This window comes from Spermophilus citellus (assembly GCF_964194105.1).
Source record: "Spermophilus citellus genome assembly, chromosome: 3".
In the NCBI taxonomy this organism is placed as follows: domain Eukaryota; kingdom Metazoa; phylum Chordata; class Mammalia; order Rodentia; family Sciuridae; genus Spermophilus; species Spermophilus citellus.
The window spans coordinates 208,471,024-208,492,678 of NC_138184.1; the positions used below are offsets into that span (position 1 = coordinate 208,471,024).

The following is a 21,655-nucleotide window of genomic DNA, read 5'->3' on the forward strand; positions in this document are numbered from 1 at the left end:
GAGAAGATGACCTAATAGAAAAAGTGGGTAAAAGATATGATAAGGCAATTCCTAAAAGAAAAAATATAAATGGGCCAATAAACATGTGAATTAGTAAAATCAGGGAAATGCAAATTAACCTGGCATCAATTTGTGCTCATCAGATTGGCACAAATGAAAAGGTTAAAGAGGGTGTGAATAAATAGATATTTCCATACACATTGCTGGGAGTATAAATTGGTCATCTTTTTGAGAGCAGTGTGGCTCTATAACAATATTGTGTCTGTAATAATTTCAAATGAGTATTCCCTTAACCCAGAAATTCGACTTCCAGGAACACTCATACATTTGCATATGAATATGTAGAGAAAGCTTCGTAATAATGAAAACATTGAGAACAACCTAATCATCTGTCATATTATCTCAGACAGCTAGTTTCATTCTGCTTCTGGGCTAGAAGTTAAAACCTATTTCCCTGGTTACCATAAGTTCCTGCTTTCTCCCTGGGGTTAAGAACAGTGCCTGCGAATGGAAAGAGAATATGACTCAGATAACCCAGGTACACAACCCTGCAACTGCCTGGTCTCCTCTAGCTAGCGAGTTTACCTCTGACCCTGGTGTGGTGTCACATGCCTGTAATCCCAGCAACTCAGGAGGCTGAGGCAGGAGGATAGATAGTTCCAGGCCAGCTTCAGCAACTTAATGAGAATCTGTTTCAAAATAAAAAAGGCTAGGGATGTAGCGCAGTGGTAAAGCATCCCTAGGTTCAATCCCCAGTAATCCTCCCAACTGAAAAAAATGTTGATCTCTGTGTGTAGATAATTTTTCTTTTCATTTTGTTGGTGCTGGGTTTGGAACCCAGAGTCTCACACATTCCAGCCAAGTACTCAACCACTAAACCATGGCCCAGCACACATATACCCCCCAGCCTCTGAGGATTGAACTCAGGGGTGCTCTACTACTGAGCTACTTTCCCACCCTTTTTCCTGTTTTTTTTTTTTTTTGTTTTGTTTTTTTAATTTAAAACAGGGTCTAAGTTGTTAAGGCTGGCTTTAAACTTGTGATCCTCCTGCCTCAGATTCCTGTGTCACTGGGATTACTGGTATGTGCCACCATACAGGGCTCTAGCCCCATTTTTTTTTTACTTCTGCTTTTTTTTTTTAAATTTTTTAGGTGTAGTTGTACACAATGACTTTATTTTATTTATTTATTTTTGTGTGGTGCTGAGGATTGAACCCAGGTCCACACATGTGCTAGGTGAGTGCTCTACCGCTAAGCCACAACCCCAGCCCCTACTTCTGCATTTTTTAATAGGCATTCCCAAACCAAGTAACCCAATTCTATGGGTGGTTTTATTAGCAGCAAGGTAGTTTTTAAGAAAGGGATTTGTACATGGAGAATTTGGGAGAGCATTCAGAGAGCTACTTTAGACTCTAAAACCCAGTTTCATTTTTGTCAATGTTGAGGAGCATATGCTGTATTCCATATAATGAAAATTAATGCTTAATATCCATGGTATTCACCCTGACAAATATCTCTGATTTATTAAAAATGAAGTGGCTCTCTAATATGTTAATCGCTCTTGGCTATAAATATGAGAAAGAAATCTAGTTTCTTTTTTTTTTTTTTAAAGGAGAAACACAGGGGACTCCTGTCCCAAAGCCTGTGATTCTTTTTTTGTTTTTTTTTAAGAGAGTAGAGAGAGAGAGAGAATTTTTAATATTTATTTATTTTTTTAGTTCTCAGCGGACACAACATCTTTGTTGGTATGTGGTGCTGAGGATCGAACCCGGGCCGCACGCAGGCCAGGCAAGCACGCTACCGCTTGAGCCACATCCCCAGCCCGAAATCTAGTTTCTGACTAGAAAAAGAGGAGTCACCTGTGTACGCCCAGCTGTGAAACTCCTTGACAGGATGGTTAACATTTATCAAACATAGATCAGATGCTCTTTACTCAGTAGTTTAATTTGCATAGATCATGAAATTATTAACAGAGGCCAATAATAATTGGTTTAGACTTGCACTGTCCAATAGAAATATTATGTGGGTCAAAAAGTTTTGTAAGTAGCCACATGAACAGTAAAAAAAAAAAAAAAAAAAAAGTGATGTATATTTGAAATATTATTTCAACATGCAATCAACATAAAAACTAGAATTTCATTTTCTTTTTGGAGGTCTTTGAAATCCAGTGGGTTTAACGTAGTCTCAGTTGGACTAGCCACATTTCAAGTGTCTAATAGCCATATGTGGCCAGTGGCTGGCTATGGCATTGACCAACGAAGGGCCAGACTGTAAGCTCTAGAGGACATAGATAGTAATTGGTTTATCATTGTATACCAGGAGCTGGTATACCATAGTACGTAGCTGGTGTCCAATAACATTTTTTAAATTATTTTTTATTTGTAGTTGGACACATACCTTTATTTTATTTATTTTTATGTGGTGCTAAGGATCGAACCCAGGGCTTCACACATTCTAGATGAGTGCTCTATCTCTGAACCACAACCCCAGCCCCCAATAACATTTTTGACTCAATGAGTGGATGAATGAACAAACATAAAATCATTATCTCATTGACTCAACTGTAATCCATGTGACTGAGTCATGTTTGTTACAGAAATAATTGGTAGTAAACTTATAATACCTTTCTTGCTGTATGGTCATTTAGAGAAAAATCTAGAATATGTTGTATTTCTTTTCATATTTGCTCAAAAATAGCTTTAAAAATTATCTACTGGCTGCAGATAATAGAACAAATAACAGAGTTCTTTGAGTTCCTATCTGTGTAATTGTGATTGTCTTGATATTAGTTCTTGGAAGCATTGCTGTCTTTTTTTCCCTGCGAGACTGAGGATTGAACTCGGGGCTTTATACGTGTTAGGCAAGCACTTCATCACTGAGCTGCATCCCTAGCCCATTATAAAATTTTATTTTGAGACAGGGTCTCACTAAATTGGCAAGACTGGCCTCAAACTTGCCCATTCTCTTGCCCCAGCCTCCCAAGTAACTGGAATTATAGGCATGAGCTACTACACCTGATTTGCATTGTGTCTTGAGAAGACCATTTCATAATCCAATACCTATCCCCTAGATCATATCTTTCTCTCCCTTCCCCCTTCTCACCTTCTCTTTCTCCCTCTCTTCCTTTTTGGTTTGGTGGGGGAGATTGACCCTATGGCCTCACACAAACCAAGCACATTCTCTACCACTGAGCCCCATCATCTGTCTCTTAAGCGTAATAATATCAAAGTCCACAGAGAGTGGGACACTGTTTTGATGATCCCTGTCACTGTTGACTTTTACCAGAATTGAAGTCAACCAAACTTTGGACCTGTTAATATATCTCCAACTACTTTAGGTGTTGTGGGTGATATAGGATAATTATTACACATGATCTTTGTCTTTGAGCTTATTCTCTATTTGGAGAGGAAAACAAGCTGATTAAATGAGTAGAGTAGAATTAAATGCAAATTAGCTGGCTCCTAACTTTGATCAGTGTTTTTCTTTGTGCCTAGGCTTGGTTATAGGAAGGTGAGTACAAATACTTTCCTCTTCCCTCAAATAGTTCACAGCCTCCTGGAAAGACGCATATTTAAACCAATACACATTTTAACATAAATAAATCTGTGAAGTACAGTAATAATATCCCCACATATAGATGAGGAGGCTGAGGCTCAGTAAAGGTCAGTGACTTGCTCAAGGTAGCAGATAGAAAGAACCTGGATTCAGACCTGGATATGAGGAGTGTACTTGGCTCTTTCTTCCATACCACATTCTTCTGTTTTCAGAGCCCTAGAAAGAGAAACTGAATTCTTCATTTAAGGTAAATTGTGGCTCATTGGTAAATACACCAACTGATTTTAGTTTACTGCATGTTATATTCATGTATTTACATGGTTATCGTACAATCATCTTTTTAATTGTGTACATCTACCTTAGAATATGAGGAGTATGGTCCCAAATCAGAAGGGCCCTAGGTCCTTAATGAGAAAGGGCTGCAAGGGATATTTGGAGGCATTTTATCTACTAGGGACTGAAGGGCCAGGCCAAGAATAAGGGAAGGACTCTGGGTTTCCCAAAAAGAGGGGCAAGAGAGAGAAAATAGGCTTTAAAATCCTGGGCCAAGGTCTTGGTCTTTGAGCAGTAAGGAACCATCAAATTTTTAGTTGCTCTAGATCTGTGCAAAATTTCTTTTCAGTTCTTATTTAAAAGCATACCCTAGAAAGTGGGATTTTGATTTTTAAAAAATAATATAAGGCCTGTATTAGGTTGGTGATGTTTATCAAATGTCTAACAGTACCCTATATATTAATTAATATTATACTAGAATCTATTACTAACATGTGAAGGTAGGTTAATCTTTAGAATAATAGACAGCTACAGTAGTGTCTTGTTCTATCCCATATATATTTAAGGATCTTTGTTCTATAGTGCTTTAAGGGTTTATGTGAATTAGTATAAAAATTTGTAAGGATAATAGAAATAATATAAAGTTTTGTTTTTTTTTTAACTCTAAAATAACCTTAAAGTATATTTTAGTGAACTAGTTGATATAATTTAGACCTCAGAGAGCTTTCAAATATAAATTATAGAAATATCTTTTCTTAATCTTACTTTTAATAGAATGAAAAATATTATTTGAGATACTTGTAAGGATATTCTTTGTTAAATATCTGGAACTGTATTTAAATTTAAAATTTTTCTTTGACCCCTTGAAAGCCAGTTTTCTTTTAAAGTATATAAGTATATATTGTGGAAAAATCATAGATTTATGTGTGTGTATTTTTATTTATACATGACTCATTCACATTTGTGGTTATATTTATGTAGTTCTCTAATATTCACAGTTTAGTTTTCCTGTGTTTTTTTCTCTAAGGAAATAAGAAATTTATCCTGTTAGGTTTTAGATTATCAAGCCTCATTTTTTTCTTTTCTTGAAAATTCCAAGTTGTCAGCCATTTTCTTGAGTTTATCATGCTATGCAACCTTCCTTGGGAAATATCTTTACAGTTACTAAAATTTAAAAGTAGTCATATGAAATAAAAATGGAGACTAGCTCCTTAAATCTTAAGTAGTATGTGCGAATATATAAAATAACCTAAACAAATGAAAAGTACATCCATGTTATAAATCTTACCTGATTCCCTTTTAAAGCTCAAATGGTTGTTATCCAGTTTTGTTTGTGCTTTCTATCTGGTGGGCCACTTGTGGAAAAGGGTCTTCTTCTCTCCTAGGCCACAGACCTCCACCAGCACGCAGTGGACATCGTTGTGTGGCAGATAATACCAATCTGTATGTGTTTGGAGGTTATAACCCAGACTATGATGAATCGGGAGGGCCAGATAATGAAGACTATCCTCTCTTCAGGGAGCTTTGGAGGTATCATTTTGCAACAGGAGTATGGCACCAGATGGGCACAGATGGCTACATGCCCCGGGAATTGGCATCTATGTCACGTGAGTGCAAACAGTTTTGAATTTTTTATTTTATGAAATATCTGAGAGTCCAGGTTCACTATCTACATGTTCCTTGTTAATAATTTATAACATTGTAATGTGTTAAACCTTTTTAATATGCATTTTACTCTGGTAATAATATAGCATGGTGATTTAGAATTAAGTCCTGAGTTTGAATCCATTTATATATCATTTTACTGCCAGATGTTTTAGCTTTAATTTCCTTACCTGTGAAATTGGATTAATAATATCTCAGAGGTTTTAATAAAAAGCATCATAATATGCAAGGCAAAATGTTTTCAGAGATCAATAAATGGGGTTATAATGATGAGAGTAAATAACTATTGAAATACTTAACACACATTATCTGTTTAATCCTTACAGCATCCCTGTGATGCAGTTACTACAGTGATTGCCATTTGTACAAATGAAGAAACTGAGACTTTTAGAGTCCCTAAGGTTAATGGTTAAGAGTGAAGGTTCTGGAGCCAAACTGCCTGGGATTAAATCCCAGCTTGGCAAGGTTCTTTTTAGGAAACCCTCAGCAAGTTATTTGAACTGCTCTCCACCTCTGTTTAATCATCTATAAAAAAGGGAGAGATAATAATAGTTCCTGCCTCGTAAAATTGCTGTGAAAATAAAGTTAAGTTAGGGAAGTTAAATATCTTCTGAAGGTCACAGCCAATTCTTGCTGGCTCTAGAGCCCAGCTGTTGACCACTATAGTGTATCAGTTTAAAATATGGTTTTTTAAAAAAGCCACTGAAATAATACAGTGGTACTATTTTGAGAGATGGAGAAAACAGGCATGAGAGAGAGAAAGAAAAGGGGGAGAGAGAAAGGAGAACGTGTGTGTTGGTGGGGTGGCAGGAACAGAAGAGAGAGTGTTCCCTATAGGATATTAGTATGCAGTATATTAGTATAGTAGTATTTGATAAGGGATTAAGATGTCAGAAACCACAATTTAAATGTGGAGATCATTTCTCTGACACACACTGAATGATCCTGTACTTTCTTCATCCTGAGTCCCCTGGGGTTTATGATATTTTTGGCTTTCTTCTACTTTATCACATACTTGAACTGTCTTGAGCAACAGTGGCATATTATAGTTCATAGAACTCAGCATTGCTGTGTATATGGCATTTAATAGATTTCATAGATACATACTGACTGTGTATCATACTCCTAATGGTGAAACTATATGATATAGTCCACACAGTATGAATTATACCTTTTTCTGCAGAACTTTATAGTAGTTAGATGTTGGGTTGCTAATTAGATAAAATAGCCAATGGTTGGGCTAGCTTACAAGATCACTAGACATTTTTTAGTTTTTCAGCTATTCTGAGTTTGTGTGGGAACACATTCCAGGTAGCCAGTACATAAATGGAATTTGTGCTTCCTTCTCAGTTGTGCTGCATGGAAACAACCTGTTAGTGTTTGGAGGTACAGGCATTCCATTTGGTGAGAGCAACGGCAATGATGTCCATGTCTGTAATGTGAAGTACAAGAGATGGGCTTTACTCAGCTGTCGGGGAAAGAAACCCAGTCGTATATATGGACAGGTAACAGTCTGTGGCCAGTTACTGTGATTGTATGTTCATATTTTTCTAGCCGTGTCAGGATATTTATATTGCTACTTTTTTAAGGAGGATGGTTACTGAGGATTGAACCTGGGGTGCTCTACCACGGAGCTACATCCCTAGTCCATTTTTGTTTTGTTTTTAATTTCCAATTTTGAGACAGGATCATGCTAAATTATTGAGGCTGGCCTTGAACTTGCAATCCTTCTGCTCCAGACTCCCGAGTTTGTAGGATTACAGGCACGCAACATGCTGCTGGTCTTTTTTAAAAATGGAGAATGAATTCAGTGTGATTAATATTTGATTTTTCAGTTCTGATGTGAAACTTTAATTTTGCCATTTCTCTCCTTTTTCCTTCACTTTTTGTTTCTAATCCAGTTTAGGGCCATCATCTAGGCCTGTTTGGAAGTTTCTTTAAATGTGAGAACCTCACCTCATCTCCACACCAAATGAGAGACTGGGCTCTAGGACAGTCTACAATCTGTCATTTTTAGAATGATGGTCGAGAAGGCTCTTCATAGAATCCTAAGTAGTACAGTAGATGATCCCTATACTTGGCTAAGAGGCTTTTACATGAGCTTAAACATTGTGCAGGTTAGTTTAGGTTCCAGTGCTTCAACCTTAGATTGGCAAAGTTATATCCAGAAAGATAGGGAGCTGCCCACTCTACACTAGAAACTCTTTGAAAATAATGGACTAAGTTAAAATACCACGGTTTGATTTCTTTATTGACTAACTGGCACTGGTACTGATAAACAGCTTGTGAACTTTAACTTTGAAAGGGGCACATACTGGACCATACTCTCTATCCGACCACAGTGATAACGATAGCTGAATTTATATTGAAGAAGAGATTAATGGACGCTATTGTGTTCCTGAGACTGCCAACTCTAGCCTTCCTATCTACAGAATTCTCATGGCTTATTTTCATCTCTGCTGTTGCTTCTTGAGAACATTTTTCTGATTGCTTAGAAAGAGAAGTAGCTTTCAGTGGAAATGTTCATGTCATGATCGGTACATTCTTGACTAGGACTCTAAGAATCATTTCTCCTTGCCTTTCTAGGTAGAATTCACAAAACTTTACCATTCTAAAGGGAATCTCCAGGTTCTGAAAATATTACCTAGATTCCTCAAAATCTTTACTCCTTTGAGAGTCTGATATTTATTTTTTATTATTCTGAGACAAGGTGTCTTGCTGTATTGCCCAGACTGGCCTCTGTTTCTTGGGCTTAAGCAATTGTCCTGCCTCAGCTCTCTAAGTAACTGGGACTACAGGCATGTACCACCGACCCAGCTTTAGGGTCTGGTATTTTTTTTTAAATATATTTTTGTTGTAGATGAGCACAATACCTTTATTTTTATGTGGTACTGAGGATCGAACACAGTGCCTCATAACTGTGAGGCAAGCGCTCTACCCCTGAGCCACAATCCCAGCCCTGGGTCTGGTATTTTTAATGGTTAAAAGGTACAAGAGATCTGGGTGCAGCAGCGCACACCTATAATCCCAGGTGCTCCAGAAGCTGAGGCAGGAGGATTGCAAGTTCAAAGCCAGCCTCAGCAACTTAAGGCTGAACAACTTAGCGAGACCCTGTCTCTAAATAAAAAACAAAACAAACAAACAAAAAAGGGTTGGAGATGTAGCTCAGTGGTTGAGTGCCCCTGGGTTTAATCCCCAGTAAACAAACAAACAAAGTTCAAGAGAATTTCATAAAACCTGATTTGGGGCATTTAACAAGTTTACATTTTGTAATCAAGTGTTAAGTCATTCTTGGGCTGGGGTTGTGGCTCAGTAGTAGAGCACTTGCCTCACATGCATGAGGCACTGGGTTCCATCCTCAGCACCACATAAAAATAAAAAAAGATATTGTGTCCATCTATAACTAAAAAGATATATATATTTTTAAAAAGTGTTAACAAGTCATTCTTGTCTACTTTTCCTTGTTACCCAGGCAATGGCTATCATCAATGGCTCCCTTTATGTCTTTGGAGGGACAACTGGCTATATTTACAGCACAGACCTGCACAAGTTAGATCTCAATACCAGAGAGTGGACACAACTGAAACCAAACAACCTGTCCTGTGACCTGCCGGAAGAGAGGTAAGCTTCTAATATTAAAGCATACTAAGATTGGATCTCTTTTAGAATATTGGTAATGTGAAGAAAATCCAATGACCCTGATTACAATAGCTAATTGGCTGTGAGATCTCAGGTCAGCAGTAAAGAAAGGTATTCTAGTGAGAATATGACATTTCCCCCTGAACTGTAAAATGTTTTCATGTTATTTCCTCTTACATTTTTTAATCTTTCTGTAATACTTTGAAGAAGAAACCAATGGTAGCAAAAGTTTGTATTGGTGATCAATGAATGTTGATTGGATGGGTGGATGGGTGAAAAAGATTATTTTTTAAATGCTCTGTTAAACATTCCAATGTCACATAGTTCTCTCTAGTGGCTTTCTACTAGTAGTCCTAGACCTTTCACTTTCCTTTCCTAATAGTAGTTGCCTCTTAGAATTCCTTAAAAAACTTGAAATTATTTCCCCTCAAGTTTAAAAGAAAGAGCAAATAATTTTTTTATTCATTGTTTAGACTATCCAGTGTCTTTTTTTTTTTTTTTTTTTTGCCTTTAAACAAAATGGCTATGGATGCTAAGGAAGCACCTGTAATATTTATCTTTTGTATGGTATATTAGTGGTCTGATTATCGCAAAACTTCCATGAGAAGACTTGGGAGACAGCCTGATACTGGAATGATTTCAATGAAATTTATTTTATCCGCACTAGATTTTTTAGGGAAAGAAGGAAGTAGATTTCAAAGTAGTTTCACCTGGTTGCCTTCTTGGAATCATTTTATGGACATATTATAAATTATTTCAGCTTTTAGCTAGACTAGACTGCCTGGATAAAAATCCTGGTAGGTATTTTATATCACAGTTCTATATATAGCATAGTTTTCTGCAAAATAAGGGTTCTAATTTGAAAACTCACAGTCTAGGGTCTCTAATTAAATGTAGGTACATCACTTTTTAAAACTCCAGAAAAAGACTGAGCTCAGGGGTGAGTGCTTGCCTAGCATATATGAGGCCCTGAGTTCAGTCCCCAGCACTGCAAAAATAAAACTGTAACCATTTCCCCCTTATGCAAAGTTATCACAAAAAGATGTTAGAAAATACAAATAAGCAAAAATGAAAAAAAATTTAAAAATTAAATTTAGAGATTACTAGGATTAACATTTTAGGTTATATTTTATAGTCATTTTCTATGTGTATTGCATATCTATACATTTTTAATGAGATTATGGCCTATCTACTTTGGTGTAACTGCTTTTTTTTTTCAGTAAATATCATGAAAAGAGGTTCTCAATATATTAATCTCCTTGGTGCCTACATTCTTATTGATTGTATATTAACCCATTTCTGTGTATTCTGTAATTCATTTAACCAGTTTTCACTGTGGTTAAACACTTAGGTTATTCCCAGTAATTTTTATTATAAATAATGATGAAATAAAAATATTATAGCTAAACCTTAGTTAGATCATTTTTGACTTAATTATAAATATTTTGGGGGGTATATTTTCAGGTACAGACATGAAATTGCTCATGATGGGCAGAGGATTTACATCTTGGGAGGTGGTACTTCCTGGACAGCTTATTCCTTAAACAAGGTACATTAAAAAAAAAAAAAAAAAAAAAAAAGGATAGGGAGAAGAGTAGACAGAGTCATGTATCTTACTAAGTGAAATAATTCTATTGCTTTAGGTCAAGCATCCTCCTCATCAACACCTGCTTTGTGGTAGATGCTTTTTATAATATAAGGCTGAATTCTGCTCCCGATACTCTTCAGTTGACAGTTGCATTTATCACACACTGAGAGTATATTATGAAAATTATCCCTTTAAGCTGGATGAGGAAAATGACTAGAAGGGAAGTATAGTAGCTTGAATGGGGCAATGAATTAGAATCAGAATCAGGATTCTCACAATGTCATATCCCTCTCATCGTCGATGCTAAAAAGAATAGACATTTTTAGGAATACACATGACTAATTTTAGAAAGCTGAGTTCTGAAGAGCTTTTATTCACCCATCCTTGTGGCATTTCTGAAATGTCATGGTTACATATCCCAAGGGAAATCTCAATTAGGCAACAGAGTTCTTGGTGTGCTTTGAAACATTATTGAACTTTTCAAGTTTTGTCAAAGCTATCTTCCCATATTTCCTTACCAAAGCTTGCTTTAAAATGATACATATTCACTGTAGAAAATGTGGAAGTTACAGAGCAGATAGCACACAGAAAAAAATCAAGTGTCATGTGCACTTCTACTTTTTATTCCACTTTTTTCCCCTGTGAATTTAAAAAATTATTATCATATATGTGCTTAATTTTCAACTGCCCTATTTTATTTAATATGGAAAGATCAGAAGCTGGGTGTGGTGGTACATGCTAGTAATCCTAGCTGCTAGAAAAACTGAATCAGGAGGATCCCAAGTTCAAGGCTAGCCTGGACAGTTTATCAAGACATTATCTTAAAATAAAAAATGAGGGCTGGGGCTGTAGCTCAGTGGTAGAGTGCTTGCCTAGCATGCATGAGGCACTGGGTTCCATCCTCAGAACCACATAAAAAAAATTAAATAAAGATATTGTGTCCACCTAAAACTAAAAAATAAATATTAAAAAAAAACCACAAAATAAAAGGTGGTGGGAATGTAGTTCAGTGGTAAAGTAGCCCAGGTTTAATCTTCAGTATTATGGGGTGGGGTGGGGTGAGGAGGAAAAAAAAAAAAAGGAAAGACCAGAGAAAAGCAAAGGAAAAGAAGAATTTTTTTCAACCCAGAATATTTGCGCAGGCTGTTATTAAAAATTCAGTATTCTGGGGCTGGAGATTAAATAAACATATTGTGTCTACCTATTGGTAGAGTGTTTGCCTAGCATGCACAAAGTCCTGGGTTCAATCCTCAGCACCACAAAAAAAAAAAAAAAAGAAAAAAAAATAAGTTAGTCTGTATGGGAAATCTCTGTTCCTTGTGCTCAGTTTTTTTAAAAAAACTGCTCTAAAAAACATGTCTATTTAAAAAAAATTTTTTTTCAGGCTAATTAAAGTTGCAAGTTATTTATCTGTATATATGTTCTTTTTTTCCCCGCCCAAGATACATGCATACAACCTTGAAACCAATGCATGGGAGGAAATTGCAACAAAACCTCATGAAAAAATAGGTAAATTAAAAGTATTAATTCATTTAACAAATTTATTTTATACTTTTACTTGTTTTTTGGGGGGGGGGGAGGTAATTTTCTTGAGTTACATGGCAAGTAAAATATCTGTTGAACTGATATTAGAAATCACTTCTTCCTTAACACAATTATTCTTAGCAATTGAGCAAAGAATTTTACCAGGGATTATTGAATTCTGTGGCAGAAGTGGGGAAATGTGGGTGGGAAGAGAAATCAAGATCTCCCTAACTCTTTATGAGTAAAAGGGTTGGGGAAAGCCACTAGTAACCCCTGTCCCTGCACCCCACTTTGTTCCCGTGGCATCTTAGCATTGTGCTGCTATAAAGAGAGAAGTTTTGATGGCTTTTGAAATAAGGAAGGATTGGAAGGACTAGTCAATGTTTGCTTAATACAAAAAAGGGATTGTTTTGAGTTATTTACAAATATATCTTTCACTGTGTCATATCAACATCATTCCTTATCTTTCTGGGAATAATGGAATTTCTGTTTTTATGTGTGTTTGGCAGGTTTTCCTGCAGCCCGAAGATGTCACAGTTGTGTTCAAATAAAAAATGGTAAGGATTCTAAATAATATTTTGATCCATTTCTGTAATTGTATCTGCCGAGAATGACTTATTTTCTAATGATAATTTCTCAAAAGAGGTTCATAACTTTGGGAAGAATCTATTTCTGATAGTTTAAACTTAAAGGGAAAACTATAGAGTTGTGCCTCTCTTAGCAATTGTTATGATGTAAACTAGTGTCTGGATTCCTTCAGTTATCAGAGAACTCAAAAATTGGCAATAAATAAGTTTTTATTGTACACCTAATCTTTCAGCATCTGACCTCAATAGATATCTGTGGTTATGTTTATAACACAAATAAGGGTGATTGCTTATATAGTGGAAACCTTGGTAGATATTATATTAAAATGATAGTAACTCCTTCAGAGTATTATTTCATAAAGTTTATCCTGTTCTCTGACTAATGTCAAATAGAACTAGTTCATTCTTTGGCCATATTATAACAAAGGCATTGTATGGCTTCAGAAAGCAGTAGCAGCTCCTTTATCTGAGTGTGATAATGACTCTTTTTGGGATACTTCCTGTCTTTTCATTTACAGTTTATTTTATTCTTCGATATACTTCCTCAAGTGCTTCCCCCAGGAAGGTGTGTATAAATGAGCTGGATAGACTGTATCTTTTCAACAACTTAGTTCATATTTAACCAGAATTATTCTACCATTTCTAGGACAGAGGGGCTTTTTGTTATGCTCTGCTTTGGGGATAGGATATATAGATACTGTCATTGTTTAGCTTTGCCTCTCTGAGAATGGAACTGTTCTTAAAAGTTTTCCTTGAATCCTAACCAAAAAAATTGTGATGTATTTTATAGTTTAATTAATTATTGGCTTAAACTTGATTTAGACCTGAATTAAGATATTTATCCATTTGATTCTTTGAAGCCAAGCACCATACAAATGGAATTCAGCCTTAATTCTGGGCATTTAGTTAAACTGTTCACATAGTCTTTATTACAAGTTGACTAACTAGTTAGAACTAACTGGTTTTACAAAAACAAAATTAAAATTCTACCTTTCCTTTGGGGAAAATTGTGTTTCTGACAAAGAGCTGTACAGATCAAATAGAGCTTCAGAATATCTTCTTTCAACTAAAGAAAGCCTAGAAGAACTTCTTTTGTGTCCCCAAGCTGCACATTGCACTGAGTGCTTCTCAGGTTAAATGTCTACAGGGAAACTGAGCGCAGTAGCGTACACCTGTAACCCCACTGATTACATAGGCTGAGGGGGAAGATTGCAAGTTCCAGGCCAGGCTCAGCAACTTAGACCCTCAACAACTTTACGAGACCCTGTTTCAAAAAATAAAAAGGACTGGAGATGTGGCTCAGAGGTAAACTGCTCCTGGGTTCAATCCCCAGTATGAGAAAGGGGGAATCCATATGGAGGACATTAGTCTCTGTGGGCAAATAAATGTACGTACTTTCCAGAACATTATTTAAAAGAAGAACTTGCAACTGGTGATCTATAGATGTGTTTTGTTTGGCTCCTACGTGCATTAAATTTCTTTTGAATTAGTGGCCAATACTTATAATCAAAATACTTCATTAGAAAAAAAAATCCAGATTTTCATCTTCTCTTGAAAAAATGGAAGATCTGGTAGTTACTAATCATAGCCAGCTCTCTTTAGAACATGAGTACGCCTATATATTGTACTGAGACTTCCTGTCATTTATTTCCCCTCAACCCCTTGCCTGGAACCTAGAGGTATTTGAATTTGAAAGGCTTGATATGAAACTTCCTAAAAAGCTTTAGCCCCTGCCCCCCAAAGACTCTTCCAACACAGTATCCCAATTCTGTTGAAGGACAAGCCAGTAGCGTGACGGACCACACAGCTGATGTCCTCTCTCTTATGGGGCAATCCCCTTAACTGTCAGCCAGCCTTGTGATCTATTGTAAATCACTCTGTAGCTTTGGCCCTTTTCCTTTGTGTGATCTTGGCCTTCTCTTTTCTGATAGATGTATTCATTTGTGGGGGCTATAATGGAGAAGTGATCCTGGGAGATATCTGGAAGTTGAATCTGCAGACATTTCAATGGGTGAAGCTTCCTGCTACCATGCCAGAGCCAGTTTATTTCCACTGTGCAGCTGTTACACCAGTAAGTTCTTATTTTTGTATCTTCCTTATGTAATTGTAGATGATAAGAAAATCTTTTAGAAAAAAAATGCCGATATTGGCAAACCTTGAATTAAGAATTGTTTTTAAAAGTTCCTTTTGAAGCTAGCCCTTCCTCTGAGAAAAGGGGAGGAAAATACCAACATACCCAAGTTTAAACAAACATAAATGTAAAAGAAACACTACATATGGCATTTAGGTCCTGGCAGTGATATCAAAGGTGTTTCCTGAGAGGGTAAAATAACTTTATTCTCCTGTACCATATTATTGAAGATATCACTGCAGAGACCTTTATTTTCAATTTTGTATTCCCAACATTTAGCATTTGGGGTACTTAGAATAGTGATAATTTAATGGCTGGGGTTGTGGCTTAGTGGTAGAGCGCTTGCCTAGCATGTGTGAGGCACTGGGTTCAATTCTCAACACTGCGTGTAAATAAATGAATAAAATAAAGGTCCATCAACATCTAAAAAAAAAGTTTTTAAAAATTTAGTGTTAGTTAATAGTGAAGTTTTTTGTTGTTGAAGTAAAACACACAACACACACACACATACATACACACACACACACATACACACACCTATAGTTTTTTTCTTTCATTCATTTTTTTAAACTCTGTTGATTTCTGTATATGTTGGGATCAGTGAAAACTTCTTTTTTTTTTTTTTTTTTTTCTTAGACTTGGGATCCAGCCCAGGGCCTTTTACATGCTAGGCAAGTGCTCTACCATTGAGCTAGCTACATGCACAGCCTGAGAAATTCTGTTTCAACTCATTGGATTTAATTTGCTATGGTTTATTTGTTTTGTTAATTTTTTTCTTGCTGAGTCTTCAGCACTGGTATCTATTTCTCTTCCGTTTGAATTTGTCCTCTTTTGATTGCCATTTGTTCATAGGCTGGTTGCATGTACATTCATGGAGGAGTGGTGAACATCCACGAAAACAAGCGGACTGGGTCTTTGTTTAAGATCTGGCTGGTGGTACCTAGCTTGCTGGAACTGGCATGGGAGAAGCTGCTCGCGGCCTTCCCCAACCTAGCAAACCTCTCCCAAATACAGCTTCTGCACCTTGGACTAACACAGGGACTCATCGAGCGCTTGAAATGAGGATATCTGGACTGTTCATTGATGCTGGAAACGTTAATTTAAAGAGACTCCTTTATTTATGGGCAGTGTAGGATGTGCTACAAAGAGAATTGGTTACCCTGATCAAGGCCTTATTCAGAAAATACATCAGATGCCTTTCTGTAAATTGGTTTTTAAGTTTATGGACATCTCACTTTTCCATGTGCTTTCTTCTTTGCTTCTCTTCCTCCTGCCTCAATACATACCCACATACTCACATACTTTCTCTTTCTTGATGGAGTTGAGGGAAAGTTTAAAAGTACTTTAATAATGTCATTGATCAAGATAAGATAAAGAAAATTTTTAAAAGGAATTCTGGGCATAATGACCATGTCAACCAATGCTCTACAGATTAAAACATCATCAACAAAAACAAAAATAAAAATGTAGTAACAGCTACAAGTAGTTTGGGGGATAGATTGAGAAAACTAACCTTGAGAATCTTGCAGGTTATTCTTAAAAACCAGGATGTTTAACTTGGTATTTTCAAGGTGTGTCTGATTAGTTGGATTGCATAGCAGCAGTGATTGACATCTTGCTGCATGTATACCTAAGCTTAACCTTTGACTCTGGAGGAAAGTTAAGCAGCGCAGCAACTCCTGGTTAATGATATCTTTTCTCTTCCTTACGGTGCCAGCAGTTGTTAGATTGGTTTGTCCAGGAGACTTCTATGTGAGTTGTGGTCTTTGTTGTTGCTCTTAGAAATTATGGCACCAAGAATATTTTAAATTGAGAAATTTAATGTTGTTCAAGTTCTTCTTTCTAGGCAGTTTTGAAATTCTCCTGTGCTTATCTCTCTGACTTCTTCATGGGGAAGAAATGTGTGGTGTAAATGGCCACAGAACAGGAGAGCAGGCAAAGAGCACCTTCAGATTTGATAACTTGGTTTCTGTTCAGAATGATGGCCTTTGACTGTCACACTGGCCATTTCCTTTTCAAAACTTGCTTCTTTTCTAATCTGTGGACCATGTACCTGCCATTTCCTTAGGCAGTTGGTCCTCAATTTTCCCCGAAGCTTGCTGTCTCCTTTTCTGTCTGCTTTAATGCGCATGGTGCTGAAATTGTGTAATAATTGGATAAGTGGTCTTGAGGGAAAAGCCACAGGTCATCCTTCCTGAAACCCAAGTATCAGATACTTAGCGCAAGGAAGGAATTTGCTTTCTCATGTGTGAAATTTGAGTTCTGATTTGTTAGTTTTAAAAAGAAAAATGACATGAGTTTTCACTTGTTTTGCCAGCAGGCTGCTAGAGAGGTTGAGCAGTCGCTTGCCATGAGCATTTGGATGTGCACAGGTGTTCTCAAAGGTGCTGAAGGCATGCAAGAAGGCACAGTGCTGACCCTCCCGCCATCCCCTCACAGAGGGAGATTCATGTGGGAGATGTGGGACACATTTTTCTTTAAGTGCCTCTTTTTCACTTAGCTTTTAAAGTGATTCTTTTTTTCCCCCCATTACCCCAGAAGGGATCTCTTTAGCTTATGTGTGGATTTAAAAATCACCTTTGACTTATTATGGCTAAAAAGATACCATCTAGTGTTCAGTTCTGGGGAAGAGACAACTGTGGCCTATAGACTTGGACTCTTAACTTCTAGGCCTTATTATATCCCATTCTTGTTGGGTTGTGTCAGAGGAACCTGTATTCTGCAGAGTCTTGTAATAAGCACTTATCTGTGAATCTGGGTCCTTCCTGGGGAGTAAGGAATGTGAGGGAGAGGCAGGAAAAGGACAGCTCCTCTAGGGGTCCCCTGCCCCCACCTCTTGCCATTCCCAATTAGTGAGGCATTTAACCTCTTACCACCCACTGCTAGTCTTGTTCCTCAGAGGAGCTCTCTCCAGCCTGCTTCTGGGCATTTGTTGGGATTACATCCGAAACCAACCAAGTCATGCTGTCTAGGGTGGCAAAAGGATTTTTTCCATTGATTTTTGCAGGGACCAAAGACTAAATGCTTAGCTTCTATGCTTAGACTTCCCTGGTCCTTGGAACATTAGCAGGTCTCTGGCTCTGCTGCACCAGAAAGCTGGAGAGAGAGGGGATCTGAGACAGTCCACACTTGCCAGCATCCTTTTTAAGCCTTCCGAGGGCAGTTTTCTTTGAGATAGGTCTTGGAGGCCTGACATTGAAGACCTTGCATGTGACATTTTCATGAAAGTGCACATCCTTGGTCTACGGTGTCTTCTTTGAATATAACACTTGTGAAAATTATGTAGTATGACCAGCTCTGAGTGCTATTCACATGCACAAGTTCTGAATGCCAAATGAGACTGTGTGTATGGTGATTTAAATGAAGATGACTGGACTTTTATGTAACAGTCACCAGGCATTTTAGTATACCTATAACCAGCACTTGGAATTCCCGACACCATTACTTGATGTGGGAAAGCTTGTGCCTGATGCTCCTCTGCCTCTTTGAGGTATTCCCAGTCATCTTCCTACAGTCTGGAAATTGAAGTGCAATATATAGAAACACATATGGATATATACAGATTATATAGAGGATGTGACTATAAAGCAGCTACACTACTTTTTTGTATCTGTCTTGGCGAAGCCAGCTCATTGCTTTAGAGTAAAATTATGCCTAGAATTTTTGATGTGATCAGCTGGCTTAAGCTAAATCTTGGTAAAGCTGGATTTTCAAGTCCATATTTTCTTACTCCAGGTCATAGAGACTTATTGTTCCCTGGGTTTGTTAGAGTTGAGAATTTTTTTCCCCAGTCACCTCTTTATACTATCTCATGTTTGTGTGTTTTGCCCAGGAACAAGGAAGTCACTGGTAAGGTGTTTCCTACATGGGGAATCAAAACCTAATATTTGGCACTATCAGTTTTTTCACGTATACACTATTTATCTGGGAATGTAATACCTTATTAAATGATGAAAAAGATGCTTTTTTTTCATTTAATAAAGTATTTTCCACACCCTGGAGAAACCCAGACTGATAAAGGTTAGAATAAAATGTTAACTGTTCTTCAGGAGCCAAATAAAATCCTTTCCATTGGCAGATTCTTCTTTTTTCAGGGTCTTAATAACATGATGTAAAAATTTGCTCTATACCATTCCTGTCCATTACATAACTAGATTTAAAAAGTATAATAATAAACATATTAACATTTCTAAGCAAAAGGTACATTGACAGTGACCTTTGGTTGCCCACAGTAGCAAGAGTAAAGCACAGATAATTGAAATCCATAGATAATAATCAATGTTTCAACTTTTCTATCAAACAGTTGATTCCTTTGTATTTCTTCTCCCTCCCGTCCATGTGCCACACGCACCTCCTTTTCAGTGGAATGAGTAGTTAGAAAAGGGAAAGGAAGACCCCCAGAGGGGCTGGCAAGCAGCGTACACAAGAGCAGCCTGGTTAGCTACACTTGGTCCACCTGGCACTGCTGAACACTGAGCGGAGGAGCCACAGGTGCAGTCCCGAGTTTAGCTGTCACTCTTCAGCATCATCTCCTGCCCTGAGTTCTAGGCTGTCGCTCTTAAATTACCAAAGAACTCAGCACCTGTGGGAAGAAAAAAGCTGTGTATGACACAGGAAATTCCATCATTTGAACACATTGCTTTGACTCTTGACGAGTCCTTGCTTTTTTTGTTGTTGTTTTTTGTTTTCCTTTGGAGATACCTTCTCCAGTTATATCTCCCGATTGCCTGGCATATAGGAAAGGTTGGACTGTCCTTTCCGACTATGTTGGTCTTTATATCCTATAATACCAGTTTATTTTTATGTGGTCTTACAGATGTTTAGAAAGTAGCACAGGTTACCGAATTGTTTATCTGCCAGCATTCTGATGTAGCACAAAAAGCCATTTTTGCTTCTTTTTGTTTTTTTCGTCGCATTTTTCTGGCATTGAGCTCCGGGGTAGATGAGGGTTTATGGTCTTATGACCATAAGTTCCAAAAACTGGTCACCGTTGGTTTAAATTGCTTTGGTTCCTCAAATATCTTGGGACTCTAGGAGCTTTGGCAGGGCCTGAGGTAGGCTCAGTAGAGTTCTGGAACCTCCATATATCGCCACCAGATTATATCCAGCAATGAAATTTCCCTTCTATCGTCGTGAAATTTGGTGGAAAGTGACCTCTTCCCTTGTCTGGTGTTATAAACAGAAGTTCTGAGTTGTGCTTCAAAAGTGGTACCATCTTTTGGTGTAATTTTTATGTTTTCAATTTTTACTTTTTGAGATGTTTTCTAAAGGCCCTGCTTAGTCAATGTACAGGGTGAGTCAGAGACAGTTTTCAGAGAAATAGCAAGTTCACCAGGTAGTAGTAATTGCTATTTTACTAGTTACACGTATAGAATACAAAGGAAGCGTCAGGAGACACACTGACTCTCTAAAGCCACTTCCTGGTGCAGAGTCTATGCAGGGAGAGCCCAGGCATCTCCCAGTAAGGATACTTGCCAGTGACAAGTCACTGACTGGAAGAATCCAGGCAAGAAAGGGAAGCCTGTCTCTGAAACTGTCTCTGAGGGGTGAGCCTAAGCTGAGCTCCTCTGCAGGGTATGCTTAGGCCACACACAATGCTTGCCTTACTTTAAAGCTTTTGCCACAGTCTTGTTAAATAGTGTGAAAGTCCTTTTGCAGTCTGGTGTGCATGCCTTATGACCAGGACAGCTTTTCCACCTTCCCTGGTTTCCTACAATCAAGTGGGAAATGTAGTGAATTTACCCTGAAATGTCCAATCTGTATTTATGTACCTTGTCAGTGTTTTGCTGTTGGTTTTCTAAAACAATCTGATCAATAAATCTTATCCAAATCTATTTGGTTCAAGTCCACCTTGATTGTCTGACAGTCATTTGTATGTATATAGACTCACCTGTTTGACATAAGCATCAATCCCACCATCTCCATCAATCCCCTTACCATCTCCCTGTGGGTTAGCTTTTTTCTGTAATATCTGAGAGTCATCTGCCTCCTGGGGGTCCTTCTGTCTGCTCACCATCTGGAACTCCTGGACATGTAGTAGTTCGCTCAGTAGAAAGCTACTCCCTCCACAAGGACCTCAGCAAAGAAGCAGCTGCCCCATCCTGTATTCCCCAAACAACTGCTGGGCAAGTTTGTATGGGTACATCGAGAGTTTTTCGAAGGGTTGGGGGAGATTCAGAGAATTTGAAAGGAAAATGGAAATCTCTACATAGAGAGTCATAGGACTTTATAGTCCAAGGGAAAAGCCACCACAGGAGGAGAGCCCCGTGCAGGGGGCTTTTCAGGGGATGAAACCATAGTTCCTACCTCTGGCCTTAGTCTTCCAGATGCTGCTTCTCCAAAACTTCACCCTCTAACCTTTCTGCCAGCAGTGTGTCACCCCAAATCCAATAAGTCCAGAGTAGGCAAGGACATTCCAAGTCTGGTCACTTTTAAGGTCTCCCTTCCAGAACTGCAAATATACCTCTTAATTTTCAGTGTTTCTATTGGCTAATTATGGATCAAACATACCTTCCAAGGATAAGTAAGCTTAGATACTACAATGTAAATCTACAAGGAAAAAGAAACAATTTCTTCCTATTCACCCACCTTACAGTTAATACTTGACATGTATCACAAGTTGTCTTCTCCCCCACCACCTCTTCAAAAGTGTACTCCCCTCAGATCTACCAGAATTAAGAAGTAAGCCCCCCT

The 21,655-nt window shown here is 37.7% G+C and overlaps 1 protein-coding gene across 2 annotated transcripts in view; it reads left to right on the forward strand.

Moving 5' to 3' along the window:
* The window catches only part of KLHDC10 (kelch domain containing 10), a 57,678-nt gene extending 39,808 nt beyond the window's left edge, over positions 1 to 17,870 (forward strand). For both annotated transcript variants that reach the window (XM_081284684.1, XM_081284685.1), the window contains 8 exons: positions 5,214 to 5,435; positions 6,844 to 6,998; positions 8,966 to 9,114; positions 10,597 to 10,681; positions 12,163 to 12,229; positions 12,754 to 12,801; positions 14,763 to 14,902; positions 15,815 to 17,870. In XM_081284684.1, coding sequence (XP_081140810.1) covers positions 5,214 to 5,435; positions 6,844 to 6,998; positions 8,966 to 9,114; positions 10,597 to 10,681; positions 12,163 to 12,229; positions 12,754 to 12,801; positions 14,763 to 14,902; positions 15,815 to 16,024 — 1,076 coding nt within the window. In that variant the 3' untranslated portion in view covers positions 16,025 to 17,870. The remainder of the gene's footprint in view (positions 1 to 5,213; positions 5,436 to 6,843; positions 6,999 to 8,965; positions 9,115 to 10,596; positions 10,682 to 12,162; positions 12,230 to 12,753; positions 12,802 to 14,762; positions 14,903 to 15,814) is intronic.
* The last annotated feature ends 3,785 nt before the right edge of the window (positions 17,871 to 21,655 follow it).